This window comes from Poecilia reticulata, chromosome 18, assembly GCF_904066995.2.
Source record: "Poecilia reticulata chromosome 18, P_reticulata-male-v2, whole genome shotgun sequence".
NCBI classification, from domain to species: Eukaryota; Metazoa; Chordata; class Actinopteri; order Cyprinodontiformes; family Poeciliidae; genus Poecilia; species Poecilia reticulata.
Window position 1 is genome coordinate 18,719,283 of NC_088847.1, and position 20,779 is coordinate 18,740,061.

Sequence of the window (20,779 nt, forward strand, 5' to 3'; positions counted from 1 at the left end):
AGATGCATCACTTTCATGTATATTTCCATGAAAATCCCTACATTTGTCATTGCCAGTATACAGGTTAACAAAACGTTAGCAGAGGAGTGATTCACAACCTCATAAAAGAAGAAGACGATGTGAAATATGTGGCGACGATGGAGGGAGGATGCAAAGCAAACACAAGACAAGGCGATAAGATAAAGCGAAGGATGAGAAAGGACTGGGGACACTTATAGGAAATGATATAGAAGAGCAGAGGGAAGACAAACAGAGCCAGAGTGACCTTGGATGCTGAATCACGCACCATGGCTGCTGCTCAGGCTAATAGAGATATAGCACAGTGACTAAAATGAAGAGAAGCTTGGAGGTCAGGAAGAGACCAGTGAGAATTGCCAGAGCATTTAGAACAAGCAGAAATTGAGTCTTTCAATAGAGACACAGAGAGAGAGAGAGAGAGAGAGAGAGAGAGAGAGAGAGAGAGAGAGAGAGAGAGAGAGAGAGAGAGAGAGAGAGAGAGAGAGAGAGAGAGAGAGAGAGAGAGAGACTGGGGAACAAGATGTCAAGGAAATGTAGTCAGATGCTATATGTTGTTGGATTACAAAAGGATTTTTTTTTTAATCTGATGAATAAAAGATAAATAAGGGTGAAAATGTTAGGAATTACAATCCACTCTTAATTTATTGGCAACCTGGGTGCTGTTGTTTTTGTAGCAGTTGTTTGAAACTTTCATTATTGCTTTCACTGAATGTTGGGGCAAACTTAGGACATTCAGGTAGAGGCATCAAACCACAACAAGATTTTAAAACATTGCATTTTGCCAAACAAATATTTAAAGCGGCACCATTCATATGGCTTAAACTCTTTTCAATGAGATCCTGAGAAACCAGACTTTCCTTACGGTGAATTCACATCAGCCCTCTTTAGTCCACTTTAATCAAACTCTAGTCCATCTGTCCAGAAAGTCCAATTCGCTTGAGGAGATGTGAATGCGTAATCGAACTCTGGTTCACCTAAAAACCTAGGTCTCAGTTCAGTTGAAGTGAACTTGGTGTGGTCAGAAATGTATGTAAATGCCAAGCGGACCGTAGACCAGCGGATGATAGCATAGGGCATTCTGGGTAAATGCAAATCTAGCATTCGCTAGAGAAATAGCTTGTAGTAAAAGGGAAATCCTACAGCTACTAAAATCTGATGCCAGTCTGGTAAACCTGCAGACAGGTCCTGCTATGAAAATCAAATGTGGACAAATGCTTTATTGCATAAAAGGCAATAAATCTGCAATAACTTAAGTTTTGGTGAATTCGACTCCACTATCTCTACCATGGAATATGCAGCATTATTTTTTCCCCTTAAGGCCGATGTTTTTTATCGTCTGTGGAAAGGTGATTGGAATCAGTCAAAACTCGAACTGGCAGCTTGGGCCTCAAAGAAAACCATAAATCTATACTGGCCAGTAAAGCCTCGATTGGTGCAACTTTACGCTAAAAGCTTTGCCCTTTCAGCCCATCACACCTGTCAGTGATCAAATAAGGGAGGGTTAAGTATCATGGGTAAGTTACACTCGCATAAAGGTTCTGGATGAACAGACACCACTGACGTTTTAGAATAAACAGAGGCAGCAGCACTCTCACTTCGGTCTCTTCTTGTTGGAAAACCAAGAGCGCTCGGTCTCTCCACCACTGGGCTTTCCAGTGGAAACTCGATCCTCTAGACCGACTGATTGCCCTAAAGTCTCTCAGTTTGAGTTTTCCTAAGCATGACACATGAGACGGTACCTCCATGACTTGACAACTTCTAAAAGCATAACCGAGTCTGTGCTCTATTTTCCCTGCTAATATTAGTTACTCCTCTGATGTTTTGGGCTTCCCAGTGTAATTGGTGTCCGTTGTTCCACAGAGCTGCCAGACGATTTGAAGAACAAAAGGTCTTTGTGTAGAGGCAGAGTTGAGGGAACTAATTAATCTAAGAAAATGGAACAAGAGCCACTTTTACCAGTGCTGTTTTGACAAACCAGCTACTGCATTTCCTCATTTAAAACACGCACATCTTTTCAAAGGCATTGCCTTGTCTTCATGTTTAGTTTTAAATGTCTGCTTTGATCCGGGAAGCTGATTTTCAGGTCAGTGTTTCCTCTTTGAAAGAAAAACGCATCTCATCTTCTGAGGATTTCTTATGAGGGTTTGGTGTTTAGAGACTGGAAGTAGATATGCTTTCAGGGAAATTGGCACACTGCAAAACCAAATAATGAGCTTTCACCAAGTGGTTGAGTAAATTTGTGGCTCCACAAAGAGGGAATCTATGGCAACATAAGAAATGTTGGTTTCTCTGCATTCTTAAAATTAGTTTTCAGAAAATATTTGACCCATTTATTAAAGCACGATTGAAAAGTTGTACTATAAGTATACTTTGATTGATGCTTTAAATATGAAAACAAAGATAAATCAGAGGCCTGGCAGGCGTCCTGCAGCCTTCAGACGAGTCTTGATTTCACACAGACAAATCAAATAGTTTAGAGATTAGCAGAAGTTTGCAAAACCTGACAACATTCAGGTAATTCAGTAAATTGTTTTCAGGTGTGTTGGTCTGGAGACATCTAAATGTTTAACCCTTCCATACTGAACGCGTCGGCCCAAATGCGCAGTACTGTAATTCCGCCACACGTTGCGCTATCTGAAAAATTCCAACTGTTTCTGAAAGAGGAGACGTTGCACTTTGCAGCCAATATCAGATTATTACGGTAATTTCACCCCCGCCGTAGCAGGGAGTGAAATTAATCTGAGGATCATTCTTTTAAGAGACGGTAAATTGTGAAAATAACTGCGTACTTAAAGGCTAGATATTTAAAGATCCAGTTGTTTGGATAAATGGGCAAATATATATTTATATATATTTACTCACAGGACATTTAAAGCACAATTAAAATAAGCATAAATATCCAGGCGGAGATTTGAAACTTGGATCATAGATAGTTAAAAGGACTGAAGAAGTTTAGTTTGATAACGTTTTTGGACAATGGTGTCTGGTTGGAGTCTGAAAATACAAATATTCCCTTTAATTTTATTTTTCATACTGATCTAGAACTATAAATCCAGATTGATTAGAAACCCTGCCTGTCATGCTGTCCACTGAACTCAAAACAACATTGCAGTTTTAGTTTAATCTTTTATCAGTGTCATCTGTTTTTAGACAGCAGCCATTTCAGACTTTCTGGAAAAACTATTTGAACACGACGTAGATAGTTTCTACCTTTCGTACCAGCTTAAGACATTTTCAGGTTTGAAGCCGCAGGAGAGATCGATATTCGTTCCAGAGCCTAAAATCCATGCATCTGCCCTGCAGCGTGCCTGAAAGTAGGCGCCTCTGATTTCCCAGCTACACTGCATTATTAAACATCAAATCCCATCATCCCATCAAGACCAACATAAATATGTATGAGAAGCGTCAATCAGACCGGTTTCATTTGTAAAACTTGATTACGTGAAGGTAATTACACCCAATTTAAAAGCGAAGGAAATCTGCTGCTGTCCTCTGTCTTTATTTTGAATGCATTTTAAATAGAGTTAGGCTGGGGGTATTAAAGGAGAAGCTCCCTGAGCGTCTGAGTCATCCAAAATGGCATTTATGGGATGTAACTCCAAGTCTGAGGAGAGACTTAATGGCTAGAAACACATTATACAAAATAAGCTCTTTGATGTGGCAGGAGAAAGCCAAGAAAAATGGAGACAAAAGCAGAGGAGGAGGAAAAAAATACAAACAAACAAAAAAACCACTTTTCCCACACAAGAGGGTTAAAGCTGCAGAGGACAAACTCAAACCAGCAACAACGAGCTTGAGGTGGGCTTCAGTCTCCCACACATACTCATAAAAAAAAACACATGCTTGTTCTGCTCTTCTAAATACAAACAATGGACCAATTCCCATCCTGAAGCAAGCTAAATACAAATTATGCAAAGTGAGGGCCCTCTGTTCTTCATCCATTCAGCTCACCTCTCCTCCACTCGTTCGCTCCAGCACTTAAAACGAGGACGGGGTCAAACTCCTCTCTCTGCAACCCGTCCACACTCGAACTCATGCAATCAAAATCCGCATGGATCGCAGAGGAAGTTCTGCTTTTGGACATAACATCAGCAGCACAGTGTGGACACTTAACTTACTATTCACCACTAATCTATCCTGCTATACATGTCACAGACATGAGTCTGCACAATTTGAGCCCCATGTTTTTCATATGGCCTTTTTCGGGGGGATTTGGATATATTTGGGTTTCTGTTTGATCGCTTTAGGATATTCTACTTGATTTTACAATCCTTTTGGATCTAAACATCACCCAACCGCTCAGCTGTCTCCATATGGAAAAGTAATGCTACGATGTTTAAGTGTAGAGTTAAAAGCAATTCAGCTAACCTCTCTCTAAAATACAAATCTTTTACTTAACTTAGTCTGTTGTCTTAATTTCATTTTTATTGTCATTACATTGAAATTTAAATCAGTTTAATATTTGCAATTTTTCTTCTTTATTTGCCAATTCCTTTCAATGCACTTTTTAAAATCTAGAATTACATGCACTTTGTGCATCTTGTCTTTTAATTCTGTCCACTATTTCCTAATATTTGTTTAGGTTGCATCTAGTCTTCAATAAATAGCAATACTAGTTGAATTTTCACATTTAATCCTTCTCATGCTTCTCTCCTTAAATTGTTTAAATTCTCATTTTTCTTTATTTTTTAGTTCTATTATTTCTTTATTAGTTGTAATATTTTCTCAATTGTTACTTGCAGCAATATTTCTTGTTTTAGTCATACTGTAATATTTTAATCATATTTCTTGTTGTAGTATTCTATTTTAGTTTTGCTATGAAACATTTCAGCTGTGTTAATTATTTTATCCAATTAAAAACAGTATGGGGATCATTATGTGTGTCCTGTTGTGAAAAAAACTATTTCAAAACTATATTTTGTAGTTTAATATGCGTCAATATGTTCTCGCTCCTGAAAACGAGATGATAAAAACACAAATAGCTGCTTGCACATTACGGCTCCATCACATGCCTTAATATCGATTTCACACAGAGATTTTAATATGATTGCCAACACATATAGGATTCAACTATTCTCCAAATGAGTAGTTTTTTTCCCCTTTTATCCCCTTGTGCATTCGCCAAGAAAAGCCTCATATTCTGTTCTATTGCTAATAACAGAACCAATCTTTTGCTGTTTTTACACCGTCTTCTAGTTGTTGCTCTAATATTCAGCCTTATTACATCTGAAGTAAGTATATGTCTGAAGTAACAAAGCTTTTCCCTCTGAAATCTCTCCACAGGATCCTCCCATCTACCAGCGACCGCTTTCTGCTGAAGAACCTGGTTTCTGGCGTGGACTACAACCTGTGTGTGCTGGCCATTTTTGACGACACAATCACCTCACTGGCTGCAACGAAAGTCCTGGGCTGCACCTCCTTCTCCACCAAGGACGTGTACCCGGCATGCCGTTCGCTCCAAGCCCACTTCTTGGGCGGGACGCTCACCATCCTGGTGGGCGGCGTCGTGGTGGTCACCCTGCTCGTGTTTACCGTGGCGCTCATGGTCCGCCATCGGGTTTGCAACCACGGCGACCACATGTTCTGTCAAAACGGCAACACGGAGGCCGGAGGCGGGGCCTGCTGCCAGGGCGGAGGGGTCGGTTGTGGGGACAAGGGGGGGAACGGGGGCGGGTGTTACCAGTCCAACGGCTCTGGAGACGTGATGATGGTGGTCCTTCCCAACGGCCTGCCCTCCAAGAGAGGAGGGGAGGCAGAGAAAGACAAGGACAAGGAGAAAGACGGAGCCGATTCCGCTTCCCCTCTGCCCCCCAAACTGCCCCCGAAGCCCCGGCCGAAGCCCAGAGTCAACCTGGAGCAGTTCCTGTCAGCCGGAGGGGTGGTTTCCACGACGACGGGGGCGGGCAGCGAGATGGCCTTGGTGGTGAGGCAGAGGAAGGCACTGCTGCACAACCTAGAAAGTGACAGAACTCCCCTCTACTACTCCCCCTCCCCTTCGTCCACGCTGCCCCGGCAGTCTCGTTCCAGGGACCGCCCAAATCCGCGCCTGGAGCGAGAACTGACGAACCGAGCCAGCTTCTCTCTGGCTGCCCCCCTGAGGGACTCGGAGCTGCTGGACTGGAGAATCACACCCAGAGGCAGGGACAAATGGAACTCCTCGCAGGCTTATCAGAGCCCCGTCTCCCCTCTGAGCCCCGTCGGTGGGACTGTTGGCAAGCGGCGACACTCGCTCGACATGGGCTCCTCTGTTGCCTTAGCAACCGATGCGGCCGCAACTGTTGCCAGGCGCTACGGCGCCGTGAGCTGTGCCAAGCGGCTGAGCGTGATCTGGACGAGACGGAGCCAGTCCCTGCACGGGATGCTGGTGCAGTGCGCGTCGACGACAAGCGCCGCCTCGTCGACGACCAGCGACGAGGGCGAGAGCGTCGGGGGCCTCGGGGGCCCCGACTTCAAACGGGGCTACATCCACGCCTATAACACCACCAACTCAAACTCAAACACGGGGACGAGCGGTGGGAAAGCAAAAGAGAGGAGCAAGGAGAAGGAGAAAGGTGGCGAAGACCTGGAGGAAAGCGTGGTATAGTCTGGATAAGGCAGAGCAGGAAAACGTTACAGACGGATAAAGGCTTGAGGACAGGACGGTGATTCAGGACGGTGATTAGAGGTGAAAATTAGGGGAGCGGAAAATAAGAGAGGTGGGATCAGAATGAAGGAGAGGAGTCAGACTGAGTCACAGCCAATTTATTTGCCCAGCAAGAAGTCCAGGAAATTACAAAGAAGATGGGAAGGAAAAATTTTAATTAAATACTTTGGGTAAGATGAAAAGAGTAATAATCAAAAATCTAGACAAAAAGAGGGGCAAACAATATAAGAAGTATGCAGCCGCAAAGAAATCTAATCATGAATCATAAAAAAAGCATCAGAGTAAAGGTGATGTGGCAGAGTCAGGGTGAGTGAAGCTCACGGCAACAAAGCTGCGGCTCTCCAGAGTCCACCCACCCACCAACTCAACAAGCACCATCCAGTGGATTTAAACTGGATCAGAAACAATACCGCTGCGTCTGGAGGCCGCTGCCTTATTCTGGCTCTCACTTCCGACACAGATCACCGTTCTGAGACGCCTTTTCCCAAAATAAAAAGAAAAAAAAATAACTAAAAGAAGCAGCGAGTGTGAAAGATGTGTCTGGCTGAGGATCATTAGGCCGTGTGGGCCTCTGGATTACGGGAGTATAAATACAAAGCCTGGTGCCATGGACATGATCAATCGATACGGGCGTGGAAAAGAGGCAGTGGGACCACAGATGTTAAAAGAAAAATATCGGGATCACAAGTCAATATGGATTACAAAATGGAGGAGACGCGGGCCTGATGGAACATGCGAGTGTCCATTTCTGAAAGAAGATCATGCTGCATGTCGGGTAATGGAAAGAAAGGAATCGTGGTAATGGCCGCATCAGTGTTGGTGGAGCAGAGACTGGATGTGTATTTGCAGACAGGGTCAATCCAGTAACACCATCAGTTTATAAAAACAGAAGAAAAAAAAGAACAACACGTTTAGTGCTTTCTGGGCATGCTGGAGAAAGCAGGAATTTGCACAATTATGATAAGAGGTGTCCTATCCAAACTGAAGTGCAACGTTTAAAGTTCAAATGGATACTTTCAGCACCGTAGCATCGTCAGAGAGCACAAACTGGTGGGAAAAAATCTAATTTTCGAACTCATTTTGTGTGACTTTTAGACTTATTTGTGCCACATGGGTTCAAAGTTTAAAACCAAACTGATGAATGTTGATAAAAATAATTACAGAATCACTAACATTCACTCAAAGACTCACTTAAGAGACTCTTAAATGCTTTCAAAAATAAAATAAAAAAAGAGAAAACATGAAAGTACAAAATATATATATATACATGGCATATATATATAAAAATGTTACTTGTTGCACCATGTGTTTCTGTTTTTCTGAGGAATGATGTTAGGAGCAGAATTTGAAGTGTGTGGTTTCTTTTTGTTCCTTTTAACATCAATAATTCATGGCTAGAACAAAAAACGTTAATACTTGACGAATAGAAAAGCTCAAGAGGACAATAAATAAGCACACAGAACACAAACTGGAAAGCGCCTACATCCCAGTACACGGCCTCAAACTGATGCCTATAAAACAGAGCCAGTTAGATTTATAACGTTGACTTTTACTCAACAATGTTGTTTTTTTTCTGTTTTATTATTTCATTTTTGCCAAAGTCAATATTGTTCTCTGGACTTGATATAAATAAAAATTACATGTATGGAAAAGATGCGAGTAAATTTCTACTTCATACGCAGAAAGTGCTTTTTTTTTTAATCAAATGTAACATTGTGTAATATATCCTGTTGTGTCACAGAAAGACGATATCAAGCTCTCATATTAGGTTATACAACTTAAGTGGCTTCAGTGCTGAAGCACTGGAAGGTGCTTGAAACTGTTCCCACGCCGTTGCATCTGCAGAAAAGGCCAATATCTGATCCATTCTTAGATAACAGAGATCGAACTGTAGTATTATCATTGATAATTCTGAAAAAGCTATTTTTAAAAGCTATTTCAAAGCAACAATGTTTGTGAACAAAGCCAATAGTACTTATGCACACAAACTGGATTCATTTATAGCATCTACTGACATAAAAAAAAACATTATGAACATAAAAAACATAACAGCATTTGCAAATTCAGCTGTAAAATGACATGTAGAGCAATACGATAGGTAGAAGTTTACAAATCTAGAACGAACTTAGAAAGTACCATCTGCTTAACAATCCTGATCAAACATGGAGAACCAACATTATATTGTACAAATCTGGGAGTCGACCCAGAACAACTGGAACCAACATTTGGTTGTGATTCCAAATGAAACTGTTGATGTTCCTGGACAAAGTGGAAACCAGCTGAACCGCCTTTCCTCCATCATTTGCTGTGATTCAGGGCCGATCGACCTCTATCTGATGCGTGGACAACAGACATCTAAGGCTGCTGATGACCATGTTACGACTGCAGAGGAAGGGGATTTGTTTACATTTATGAGAAGCAAATCCCAAATGCGACGGCTTCTCCTGCCCCTCCTCTCCAAAGCAGGGAAGCCAAAACCACTAAAAGATGTTGCTGTTCTCCTATGCATTGCTTTGGCAGGCCCCAATAATGCTCAACATCAGCTGAACTGAAACATAAGCAGTAAAGGCTAACAGGTTAGCCGATTGTGGCTCTGGTGCTCAGCTATTTCAAAGCACATCTGCTGGTTTCAGAAAGTGACATGATTTGTTAGGAGATCCTTTCACTGTTACCTGCAGCTGAATTTAACGCTGATCTAGGGAGAAAGCAAGACATGAGCTCGGAGCAATCTGCAACTGAGCGACGCTAATTTAACTTCAAAACATGTAATTTAGCATGACAACACCAGCAATTAGGAGAAAACAAAATAATTATCCGCCTAATCTATCTAGATGTGAGTTTTTGGAGGAGTAGCACTGCGGCAGGCTGTGACTTAGCGGGTTTGAGACTTTTCAGAACCACAACTGAAATATTATCCAACCTCACCGAGTTCAGGCGGGACGATGCAGGAATATTTCTGCCACAAGCTGCACGGCATTCGCCTGCGCTGATGAGAAATTAAGTCGCTCTGTGTCAAACTCCAACCTTCTCTATATTTAGTTTGGCTGTTATGGCATTTTATGCCACAAAACCTTTTGAAAAAGCGCCAAAATATCTGTTGTTTACTGGAGGCATTGCTGGCAAAGGGCAATCTATTTGCAGCTGAACTCAAATACTTATTCAAGCACGGAGTTGACCGCGAAACCTTTAAGCCATTTATGTGGGAGCATTTCAGAAAAAGAAACGCTGACAGAGACACAAAATGCAAAAACAATAGAAGACATATCTACAAGGTACTGGTGTTAAAGCTGGCCTCTGATTAATAGATTACCATTTACAGTGTCTAAAGCGCTAAAACTCCTTGAAATAATGTATTGGCATAATGCTCAAACTCCAGGACATGATACTGGGTTAGCAGAACAATATTTTATTAAAATTTGGGGGGAAATTAAGAATTAGACTTGCAGGATTTTTATAACATATAATGGCAACACTACTGATAAATAGTCATTTTCCTTGATGCTGATTGGCTTAACACTGAAGAGTGGAAAGAAGGAAGATGTAGACGTTAGCTTCTGTAGCAGCACTAAGATGCGTATTAATACATATTAAAGGATCTTTGGTGTTTGAACTGCTAAACTAAGCAGCTGTAGGTGTTTTTAGAAATGAGTATTTACTCATGTATTTGGGGATTTTAGCTAATCTCATGCTTTGTTCTCATCAACCCAACATCATGTCATCAAAAGTTAAACTACAGCAGTACTCCATCTTTTCAGCCCAAACGCAACACAGTAACTCACCAGGATTCCCTGCTGTGTTAAATATCCGACCAAAGTCAGAGTTAGCAGTAAGATTCGTCACTGATCTCCAAATCCAATATGGCGGCATCACAGAAAAACTTTCCCACCCATCCGTCACTGGTACTTGTACTGCTGATGTTATTCATCACGGGACACAAAGAGTGACGGTGGAAACTCATGAGATTGTTGACGCATCTCAAGACAGAACAAAAAAGAAAAAAAAAGAGGGAAACTGAAGCGCCGTCCTTGTGTTCAGCTTTAATAACAGTGGCTGTACACTGGGCACCATTTTGGTCACTCTGATGATCAGACTGACCACCAAGGACTCAGATGAGACGGATAAGAGTGTGTGCGTTTGAGGAGGGGAGGATAATGTGTGAAATATTTCCAATTACCCTTGAGCTTTAGAGCCGCGGCACCACCCGAGTGGTAGACAGCTCTCTCAATGTGAGACCATCAGCACTGACAGGGGAAATAAAGGAGAAAGAAGGAGCAGTCCACAGCGGGTGTGTGTGTGCACACGAGTGTGTGTCCTGACATCAGGTTAGAGGGCAATTTGATTTCAAACTCATAAGTGGCCCTATTAAAAGCAAGTCTGAGTGTGCGTTGCAGCCACCTTTGAGAGGGCGCCTGTGTGTGTTGCTCTTGTATTGGTGCCCTTCTGCGTGTGACCGGCAGCAGCAACACAGAGCTCAGCTCCCTCCCCTCCCCTCCAGGCCAAACCCTGCCCTAATTTCTGTAATTAAAAAAACTGCTGAGTAACGTGCAACCGCTCAGCTGCTCGTGCGTGCATGTTTTCGTCTGCGTGTGTCTCTGGAGGCCGAGCCCGCCTGCAGCCTAACTCTCAGACAAGCAGTTATGATCAAGGCATGATGCATTTCCCCACAGTGAGCAGAGCAACTGCTGAATCGAGACATTGATTGTGTAGGGGTGGCTTTAGCTCACGATGCGGGTTGCTTAGTCTTTTATACAGCAGAACGAGGTCGCCGCTTCAGTTCGCAGATTAAATGTTGATGTGCAAGTGTTCAAGATGTCAAATCCCTCCACCGCTACGCAGGGATTTTTCTGCAATTTTTATAGGAGAATGAATATTTCAGCGTAAAACATTCATCTACTACGTCCTTAAATCACAAGACAACAACCAAAGTATTTCTGTGAAGGGAATCTCTGGCAGCCAGGACGTTTTAGAGCGATTTCATAAGCGCCAGACGTTTAGATTCCCAAAGTAGATTTTGAAGGTTTTTTTGAGGTCCAGCAGAGAAGCTGTTCCTCCTCTGAACTGTTACTATTTGTACTTAACTATTAAACTCCATGTTTTGTTGGTTTTGTCTCTGTCATGAACCACAGCAATTGACCATTACATGCAGCTCTGGAAAACACTAAAAGTCCCCTGCATTGAACACCATTGAAAACCTCCTGGTTATTCCACCAAATATTGATTCCTGAACTTTTTATGAGTTTAAACATTAGTATTGTTGTTTCTAAATGAATATAAACTTGCTTTCTTTGCATCGTTTGAGGTCCAAAAGCTCTGCATCTTCTTCCTTATTTGGACCATTTATCATTTTCTGCAAATAAATACTAAATTTTTGTCCGGCATTTTGGAGACATGTCGTCAGTAGTTCATAGAATAAAAGAACAACGTTTATTTTACTCAAACATACAATGTAAAATCAGAGAAACTGATAATTTTAAGTGGTGTCTTAATATATTCCAGAGCTGTATATATTTTATGAAATGGCAGAGGACTCCTTGATGGAGAACTCAGTCTGGTTCTGCATCAGCTGGAGTGAAATTCACTCTATATATTGTGATCAATAAAGTACATTCAGTCTGGCTGCTGATCCTTCTTGGGAGCAGATGGATGTGGTCAGTTAGCTCAGATTATAATCCACCCATTCCAGTGTGTCCTGGTTCTCTTCATGAACTGGTTTCTATCTTCTTTTTTTTTGTTGCTTTGTTACCTAATAATCAGGAAGTTTGAGGTTCAACTCAAATGTCTCAGGAGGTTTTCTGCAACCGAGCAGAGCAGAAGAAATATCCACTGAGGAACTTTAAACTGAAAGGAGTGAATGATACTTATTGTGCAAAAATGACTGTTCTGGCTAGACGGAGCTACCGTCTGAGCACCTAGCATACAACATCTGCCCAAGATGCATTTCAGGGTAAATTTGGCATTTCATTCAATTATGACTGTTTACAGAATTCTTACTATATACATATTTGTTTAGTTTTCGTGGAGGAAGTTGCACTCTCTTTTCTTTCTTCCATTTTTATGTCGTTTCCTTCAGTGGCTCTTGGTGCAGCGCCACCACAGGTGAGGAGGGGAACAAGTTTTTCAAAGAGTTTGGTTTGTTTAGTGAAAGTAAACTGCAGCAGCTGAAAAATTTTTGCAACTTTTGTTCCCAATCAAACCAAATCGAACCACTTATTTAACATTTTTCACTCTTAAATTATATGTAAGGAGTCAGGGTGCATGTAGCTTCTCAAACACCTACTTAATTTACTTTAAACATTTCTACAAATGTTTGAAGTGCACTTTCTTTTCAACCTTGTCTGCCTGCTTTTCTTAATACAAATATGAAACTAATTTACCCAAGAAAACATCAGCCGTTCATCAAGATCTGAACAAAACAGTTTGTCAGAACGAGAACCTAGACATTAATCAGAATGTTACGAGTTTCTGTTTTATTCTCTTCACAATTATCGTTAACAAGGCTGCAGAAAAATAAGTCCTGAAATGATAAATACAGCCTGTCAGCAGATGGAGGTTGATGGCCATTAACATTACCTTACATTCAGGTCTGCGGAGGCTATGAAAGGATGTTAATGCACTAATTCAGAGTATTCACAACCTATTACCTGCGTGTATCAGAACTGTGGAAGAAAAGGCACAAAAGAGGTTGTTTTTAACGTAATTATAAATGATATGCTGTGGGCATTACCTAATAACTCTGTAGGTGAACTTCTGACAAAGAGGAATGGAAGTTTAGAGGACAGAAGCAAAAAAAAAATTATGTTTCCTCATGAGAACTAATAAAAAGTGAACTTGTGCTGAATTTTGATAAATATCAGGAGCGTGGACTTGAAACAGCCCGACGCGCTCGGCTGCTGGGAGTTTCATTACAGCAAAGCATCGTGGGTAATTTGACTCTGACATGCACCTTTAAAGGAACCAGCGAGCTGCAATGAAAGAGGCCGACGGCGGGCGAGACGGCGAGGAAAGACAAAACGGGGTTGGAGGAAATCTGTGTCCAAACTATAAAGGTGTTGGAATGATATAAGGCTGAGCTTCCTGCAAGGCGTTACCTTCATGCATCGCTTGTTTGCTCTCCCTCGCTCCTCTCCTGCACGCACTAATTTAGCCTTCTAATTTTCTCTGCTTCACCTTCAACCACTTCTGATTCAGTCTTTTGTTCGCTGAATTTGTTCCTCATCTTGGCTACTTTCTGACCTCTGTGCTCTTGCTTTGCTTTGGATCTTTTGTTTCGCTGTTTCTTTTCAGACTTTCAATTTTGCTTACCCGGGCGAAAAAAAAGAAAAAAAATCCTTCAAACCTCTCTCATCCAGTCTGAGTGTTCAAATTTTAATCATCTCAGTGTCAAGCCTTCAAACTGCAAGAATCGTCTCAGTGCTGCACCGCCGCCTCAAAAACTTTCATATCAACTCATTCCTTATGCACCACATCAAGCTGTAATATACCAGTGAATTCATATTCACTTTTTTACAGTCAATTTTCCCCCATTTTTTTCCTGATTTATTGAAATTTTCTTTTTATTTCCACACCAAAAGACACTGCATTTGAAGAACAGCTGTTTAAATCTCCACCACTGGCTATAAAACCCTCTTAATAAGCAAAGAGCCTTGAAACCTGCGAAAAACTGAAATTTGGCCGACATATAAGGAATAAGGAACATTTAAAATACAAAACCCCCCACTGTAAAACACAGTGGTGGCAGAATCATGCTGCAGGAATCATTTTCCTCTGCAACGGCAGGTTTAGTTGGTCAGAGTTAAAAGGGAGATTTATAGTTAAATAGATATAGAGTCAAAGTTACAATGATTTAGATGAAAACCAGATTTATTTATTTGTTACAACACAAAGACTAAAATCCAGCTGGGAATCTGCAGCAATAAATAAAAATAAGCTTCACATGTCAGAACAAGCAGCAAGGTTTCCTCCGGTTCTCGTCTTTCTCTGGTCAATGGAAGTAAAAACATTGTAGACTTTAGTGATGCACTGATCAATCGGCCAATTATTGAAATTGACCATTTTCCCATCGAATGGCAAGTAAAATAGAGGAACATGGACCAAACTCACCAAACTCAAACATTCTTTGATACACTGTTTGCAGTTTAGCAGTGGTGGGAACATTCCCACTAATCTGCTAACCTGCTAATAGTGAAGCTAATTTTTCATTTAGCGCTTGAGTCATTTTTGAAAACGTTTAGCACGATTACCTTCACCCAAGTATTTTTTCCCCGACAACATGATGTTGCACTATTTTAAATAATTGTTAACTTTGTACTAGTTTTTAGACGTACTGTTTAAAAAGCCTTTCTAGAGACAAGTGCTGCCAATTAGCTTTTGCTATAAGAGCTTTGATGCAAACATGGGACTGCGGTTCTGTCCAGTTTGTCTACGTCGACGTCCCCATCAGCATAGACAAATCCCCATCCAATAAACTTAGATTAAATTAAATTCAACTGTTTTATTCTGTACCCAGAATGCATTGCTGCAGAACTACAGTCTGTATTTCTACACAGGAGAGGTTAAAATCCTGCATGATTTCTGACTGAAGCCCTGCTGTGGTTAATCAGAAACAAACCAGCAACAAAGTTACTCAGTAAAGCTGAAACTACAAATCTGACCATGTTGAGGGAAACATGATATACGTGGTTGAAGTTAGCGCTTTAGCATTAGCCTAACTACTATTAGCACTTCAGCATTAGCCTAACTACTATTTACAGTTAGCGCTTCAGCTTTAACCTAAGTACTATTTTCAGTTGGCGCTTCAGCATTAGCCTAGCTACTATTTACAGCTAGCGCTTCAGCATTAGCCTACAGTTGGCGCTTCAGCATTAGCCTAGCTACTATTTACAGCTAGCGCTTCAGCATTAGCCTACAGTTGCCGCTTCAGAATTAGCCTAGTTACTATTTACAGCTAGCGCTTCAGCATTAGCCTAACTACTATTTACAGTTGGCACTTCAGCATTAGCCTGACTACAGTTAGCGCTTCAGCATTAGCCTAACTACTATTTACAGTTGGCGCTTCAGCATTAGCCTGACTACAGTTAGCGCTTCAGCATTAGCCTAACTACTATTTACAGTTGGCGCTTCAGCATTAGCCTAACTACAGTTAGCGCTTCAGCATTAGCCTAACTACTATCTACAGTTGGCGCTTTAACGTTAGCTCAACTTGAACTTTTTAGATGGCACTGCAGTTTGCAAAAATCTGATTTAAAAAATCTGAGGCCGTATTATTTTATTCATAACTGAGTAATTAATTCCTTTAATTCAGTACTGCCATCTTCATCAGGAACCTTGTAGCTTTTATTGATTATTTTTGGCAAATTAATTTATTTAAATAAAACAAGAAACCTGGATGAGTAAAATAAATTACTGTAGTTGGAAATGAAAACAGAATCAGGAGGTCAAAATTGGAAATTGGCAGTCCAGCCTGATTGGTGCATTTAAAGGATTAATCGCAGGGCCTCCACAAACTGACAGGGCATCTGAGTGTTCAGGAGAATTAAATGAATTATTTGAGCTCTAAACAACAAAGCTGACACTTCAAGTTGGTCTGAGAGCTCATGAGCAAGACACTGAGCTGAAATCCTATATTCTCTCCTCTCTGGACCAAACAAAGCAGAAAAAAACGAGGATCTGTCTGCAGAGCATCAACTCAGACCATTTCCTCTCCTTGACTACGAGGCAAAACACAATCAGGATTCATCGCCCTTTTCCTCTTGATGCACAGACACTGAATCAGTACATTATCCTGCACTGAGGGGATGATTCTGGCTACAATGGAGCCACCTCAGACAGTTTGCTGCAGAATTTATTGGCTTTTTAGACCCTGTAAGCACCTTCTTCTCCAGAAAGCACCGTTTAGTGAAAAATGTAGCAGCTTTAGGCTCGCTGTCCCTACAGCAGGGACGGTAGCGGAAGAGCTTGTGCTGATGCTTTACCTTTACTATATAGACACATTTTAAACGCCATGTGTTTGTGTAAAATGTGTAAGAAGCTGTTCTAACCCCATGTAATAATGTGAAGTTAAACGTAAAACTGTATCTGAAAGATGTTAACTACTTTAGAAATGTGTTAAAATCTGTTGGTATCACCAAGTTCTCTTCCATCCTTCATCTGTATAATCTTTTGTTTGTGTCGTTCAACCTTCCTAATCCGGTTACCAGAAGTTCACAGAGGCTGTTTTCCAAAACAAACCCCACGAGGTGAGGGACCAAACCTGAGCAAAGAGGAATCGGATCCGGACTGGAGTCGCCTCAGAACCTTTAGGTCTCATTCATTAAACACCGATACATGCTGAGTGAATCCTTCATTAACGGCGACGCTCAAACCGACGCTGATCCCATTAAAGTGGCTCTGACACGATGAAACGAGCCGAAACGCCGTTGCTGCAGTGAATGCATGAGGAGTCTTTCTGTCGACGTCTGAAGACGTCTGTGTTCATCTGGAGTATGAGCAGGAAAAACGTGCTCATAATAAACATGTGCACAAACTGCAAACAAAAAATACAAAATCCATAAAATGTTGAAGTTTAAATTCCCAACAACATTTATTGGAAATATTTATTTTTGCCTCAGCAAAGTCCAGGAAGTCCAGGAAGTCCAGGAGTGTTTCTTTGTTATAAAGCTGCAGAAAAGGATCAGAACCTCTGAGGAATAATTCTCAGAATTAAAGTCTTTTTTGAAAAAGTCAGAATCTTAACACTAAAGTTGGAAATTTCTTTTTCGGTTTATCTAGCGCTAAAATTTAATTGCATTCTAATTGATCCTAGCTATTTAGCAGCAGTTAATTATTCTAATTAATGTAAGAAGTTTTCATTGCCTAGTTGCTCCCTGGACTAGATTACAGACTGATTTATTGGTGCACAGGGAAAAAATTCAAAATTCTGACTAACTTTAGGAGTAAAGTCTTTTTAATATTTTTCTTAGTCAGATTCCTCAGAAAATTCTCAAAATTCTCAGATTAAAGTAAGAGTTCTGGGATTAAAGTGTCTCTAATCTCATCCTGTACCAAACAGCAACTCTCTTCACTCAGGCATAATAAAAAAAAACTTGTCTGCTAGCTTGGTGAAAACTGCTTCACTCTGCTTTTGTATGGAGCCAATATAAATACGTCATGAATTGCTTTAAACTGTAACATTTACTTTCACTTCAACATGAACTTTTTCCAAACTGAAAGATTAAACCTGTGAATTGGATGTAGTTTTACTGCGCAGGCCGGACAGGAGCCGACTTCCAGCCGCAGCAGAAACAAATCAAGTCCCATCATTATGAATTCAGTCACTTATGACCCTCACAGAGGTAATCACAGAACTTTTTCTTTATTTAATCAAGTCACAATTTGGCAAACTGACATTCAAAGGAAAAAAAAACTAAAGATTGGAGTTTCATCACAGAGGAAACTGAGGTTTAAAAGTGGGGCTAATTATATACGCAGTGCAACAGGTTGAATTTTAAAAGAAAATGTCTCACTTCCAACAAGTAAAACAAGAAAATACATGAAGCGTAACGGCTTTTGTGGGATTCTGGCAAAAATAAAATACAGTTTGTATAAAAGTAGATAAGCAAGGAAAGGCTACGTAAAGTTGCCTTTCCTTGCAACTTAAGATCAACACTTAAAACTCAAGGAACTGTCTTGATACACCCAGTAAAAACCCTAAAGCTCATTATTTATCTCAGAAAGTGTCAATTATTTTACAGAAAAGAAAACCTGGTCACTTAGCAAGCGAATAACACTGAGCTGCAGCTTTTATGCAAAACTACTAAACCTTTTTAACCAATAACTCAAAAGTAATTCGAGATCATCACCATCTCCTTATTCGCATCACAAAAATAACTCAGATGTAATAAAAATAGACTAAATATGCCTAAAATCTGCACCTGGTGGATTATCTGCAGTAGAAACACATCGTTTCTCTCTAGCAGTGGATGTCCAAGCAAATTAACTTTGAGGGTGGACAGAGAAACAGAAGGAGAAATCCCATCTCCAGCTCAGTTTGTATTGTGTGGTCACAATGCAGGGAGCTATATTTGGTGAAAACAGCACAAACACCTCACACTGGCTGCCAACAACGGAGCCAGAGGTCAGATGATGAGGGGTTTTCTGCAGCAGCATGTGGCCCCTTTGCAGCAAATCAATTCACTGTGGACCCGACGGTATAATGAAGTTTCTCCGGTCGAACTAGATCAAAATGTTCAGCAAACCTAAAGCCGAAACGATAAAGAGAGCGATGTGGCAATGCCGATACGGTGAACTGCAACAGAGGACTAGCCTTGAAACGCATTAAACCAGGCGCCTGCTACTCCAGTCCTGCGACTTTTATTTACGTTCCTCCTCCAGAGGTGGTTAAATATCAACGTCTGGGGTGCCAAGATTGAAAAAAAAAAACCAAAAAATACCCCAGTATATACGTCTAATAAAATGCTAATAACTTAAGCATGCAGCATTTTAGCAAAACAAATAAAGTAGCCATTTTGTGGTAAATCATTTTGAATCCAAAACCATAAAAATGGTTTAGCTGATGTGCCTTATTAAAACTAAATCACATTTTCTCAATTCATTTTTGTGGCAAAAACACCTCAGCAACAAGAACACGATTTGAAAGAAAAAAATATTTGTTTTCCATTTTAGGAAGATTTTAAGTTGCATTTGCAGGATGGATTTGTGGTCCAATTAGATCCCCAGTGCTTCAGTAAGCTCTGCAGAGGCGTCAGGTGTGGTGAACTAGGGGAACTTCTAAAACATGGACGCCCAAGTCCAGACCTCTGCAGAGCTGAATGTCTGCAGGTGAAGAGATCCAGCTATTTTACTCAGGCGTGTTGCAGCAGGGAAGTGTGTAAAAGCTGCAGGATGGTCGCTCTGCAGGACTGGAAAGGGGCGACCCTGCTCTAAAACATGCCGGTCTCTGGCCTGCATGTCAAAATCATATCAAAAACATGGAAAATATTACAGTTTGCCTCCAGGACAACAAACTGGCACAATTTTAATGTTAGTTGCAGCCAAGAAAATGCAAAAATAAGATTTTAAAAGGATGCCAATGGACCCAGGAGTGATAAATCTGTGTGGGACCCAGTTAGAAATAATTTCTAAAAGAAAGGAAGTACAGCTAACCAACATTTTAACTTCTAGTTTTAAATTAACTGTAAGCGTTCTTCGTCCCAGAGCCTTTCAATTCTGCAGCTCCAGCTTTATTTATTTCTCAGTAATAAACACTGCAGTTTGTCAATGCAGCTTTAATTTGTGTTCTGCTTTCAAGGCTGCAGCGCTGGAACGTGTTCACATCTGAGGAAGGGAAATGTTCAAGAGGGAAACGTTTTGTTTCTATGCCAGGTTTTTTTTAAACTAATAACTAGGGGAAACACGAGGCAGAGTTTAAAACTTCCAGTTCATTTCCAACATGAAGCAGGAAGATGATCAGAAAATTTGACCTGGCTCTTGTTTTTAGATTCTCCTTGTTTAGTTTTAGCTGTTTGCATCCCCTTCCTTATAGTTTACATGTTTCCTCATATTTAAGCAGGAACTCAGAGGGAAGCATCACTTAAAGTTTGCATCTCTGCTTCCTAAAATCGTCTCTCCTGCTGACCCTTTGCTCCTTTCCCTTCACTGATGCGTCTAATCCTGACACCTCTCTTCCTTTTTGTCCCAAATATTAAATTTTTTTGCTGCTGCCATCATTAGCTCCTACCCTGCACCCATCTCACCTTCACTTTTCCTTCACAACCCAGAATGAATCTGGAGATTTCCTGCCCTCTTTTCATCATTTTCAACACCTCCTCTGTGTTTTTGTCCTCCATGTGGCAAAGCGACCACCCACTCCTCCCCCTCATCGTCCCCCAAAGGCTCCCGTTAAGACTCATGATCAGACAGAACCCGCCAAATCTTGTAGCTCCTCTCATCTCGAGATGATCCGGGGTTTCTTTTCTGAGACACCGACAGTGGGAAATCTGTGCGTGTCTCTCAGAGGCAGCGACAGATTGAGAGGGAAGCGATACAGCAGGATGTCGGCTTTTTCTTTTTCTGTTCTTTGAGAGGAAAAATAAAAGGCGCCAGTGGAAGCAAAATATTGAGCAGGAAAGGTAGAACAGAAAA

At 41.0% G+C, this 20,779-nt stretch overlaps 2 protein-coding genes across 4 annotated transcripts in view; one reads left to right on the plus strand and one right to left on the minus strand.

The window, feature by feature from the left end:
• The window catches only part of LOC103480729 (leucine-rich repeat and fibronectin type-III domain-containing protein 4), a 52,273-nt gene extending 43,960 nt beyond the window's left edge, over positions 1-8,313 (plus strand). For both annotated transcript variants that reach the window (XM_008435890.3, XM_081599190.1), the window contains exon 8: positions 5,302-8,313. In XM_008435890.3, coding sequence (XP_008434112.2) covers positions 5,302-6,601 — 1,300 coding nt within the window. In that variant the 3' untranslated portion in view covers positions 6,602-8,313. The remainder of the gene's footprint in view (positions 1-5,301) is intronic.
• The window catches only part of pcxb (pyruvate carboxylase b), a 392,212-nt gene that overhangs the window by 163,452 nt on the left and 207,981 nt on the right, over positions 1-20,779 (minus strand). The gene's annotated exons all lie outside the window — the stretch shown is intronic.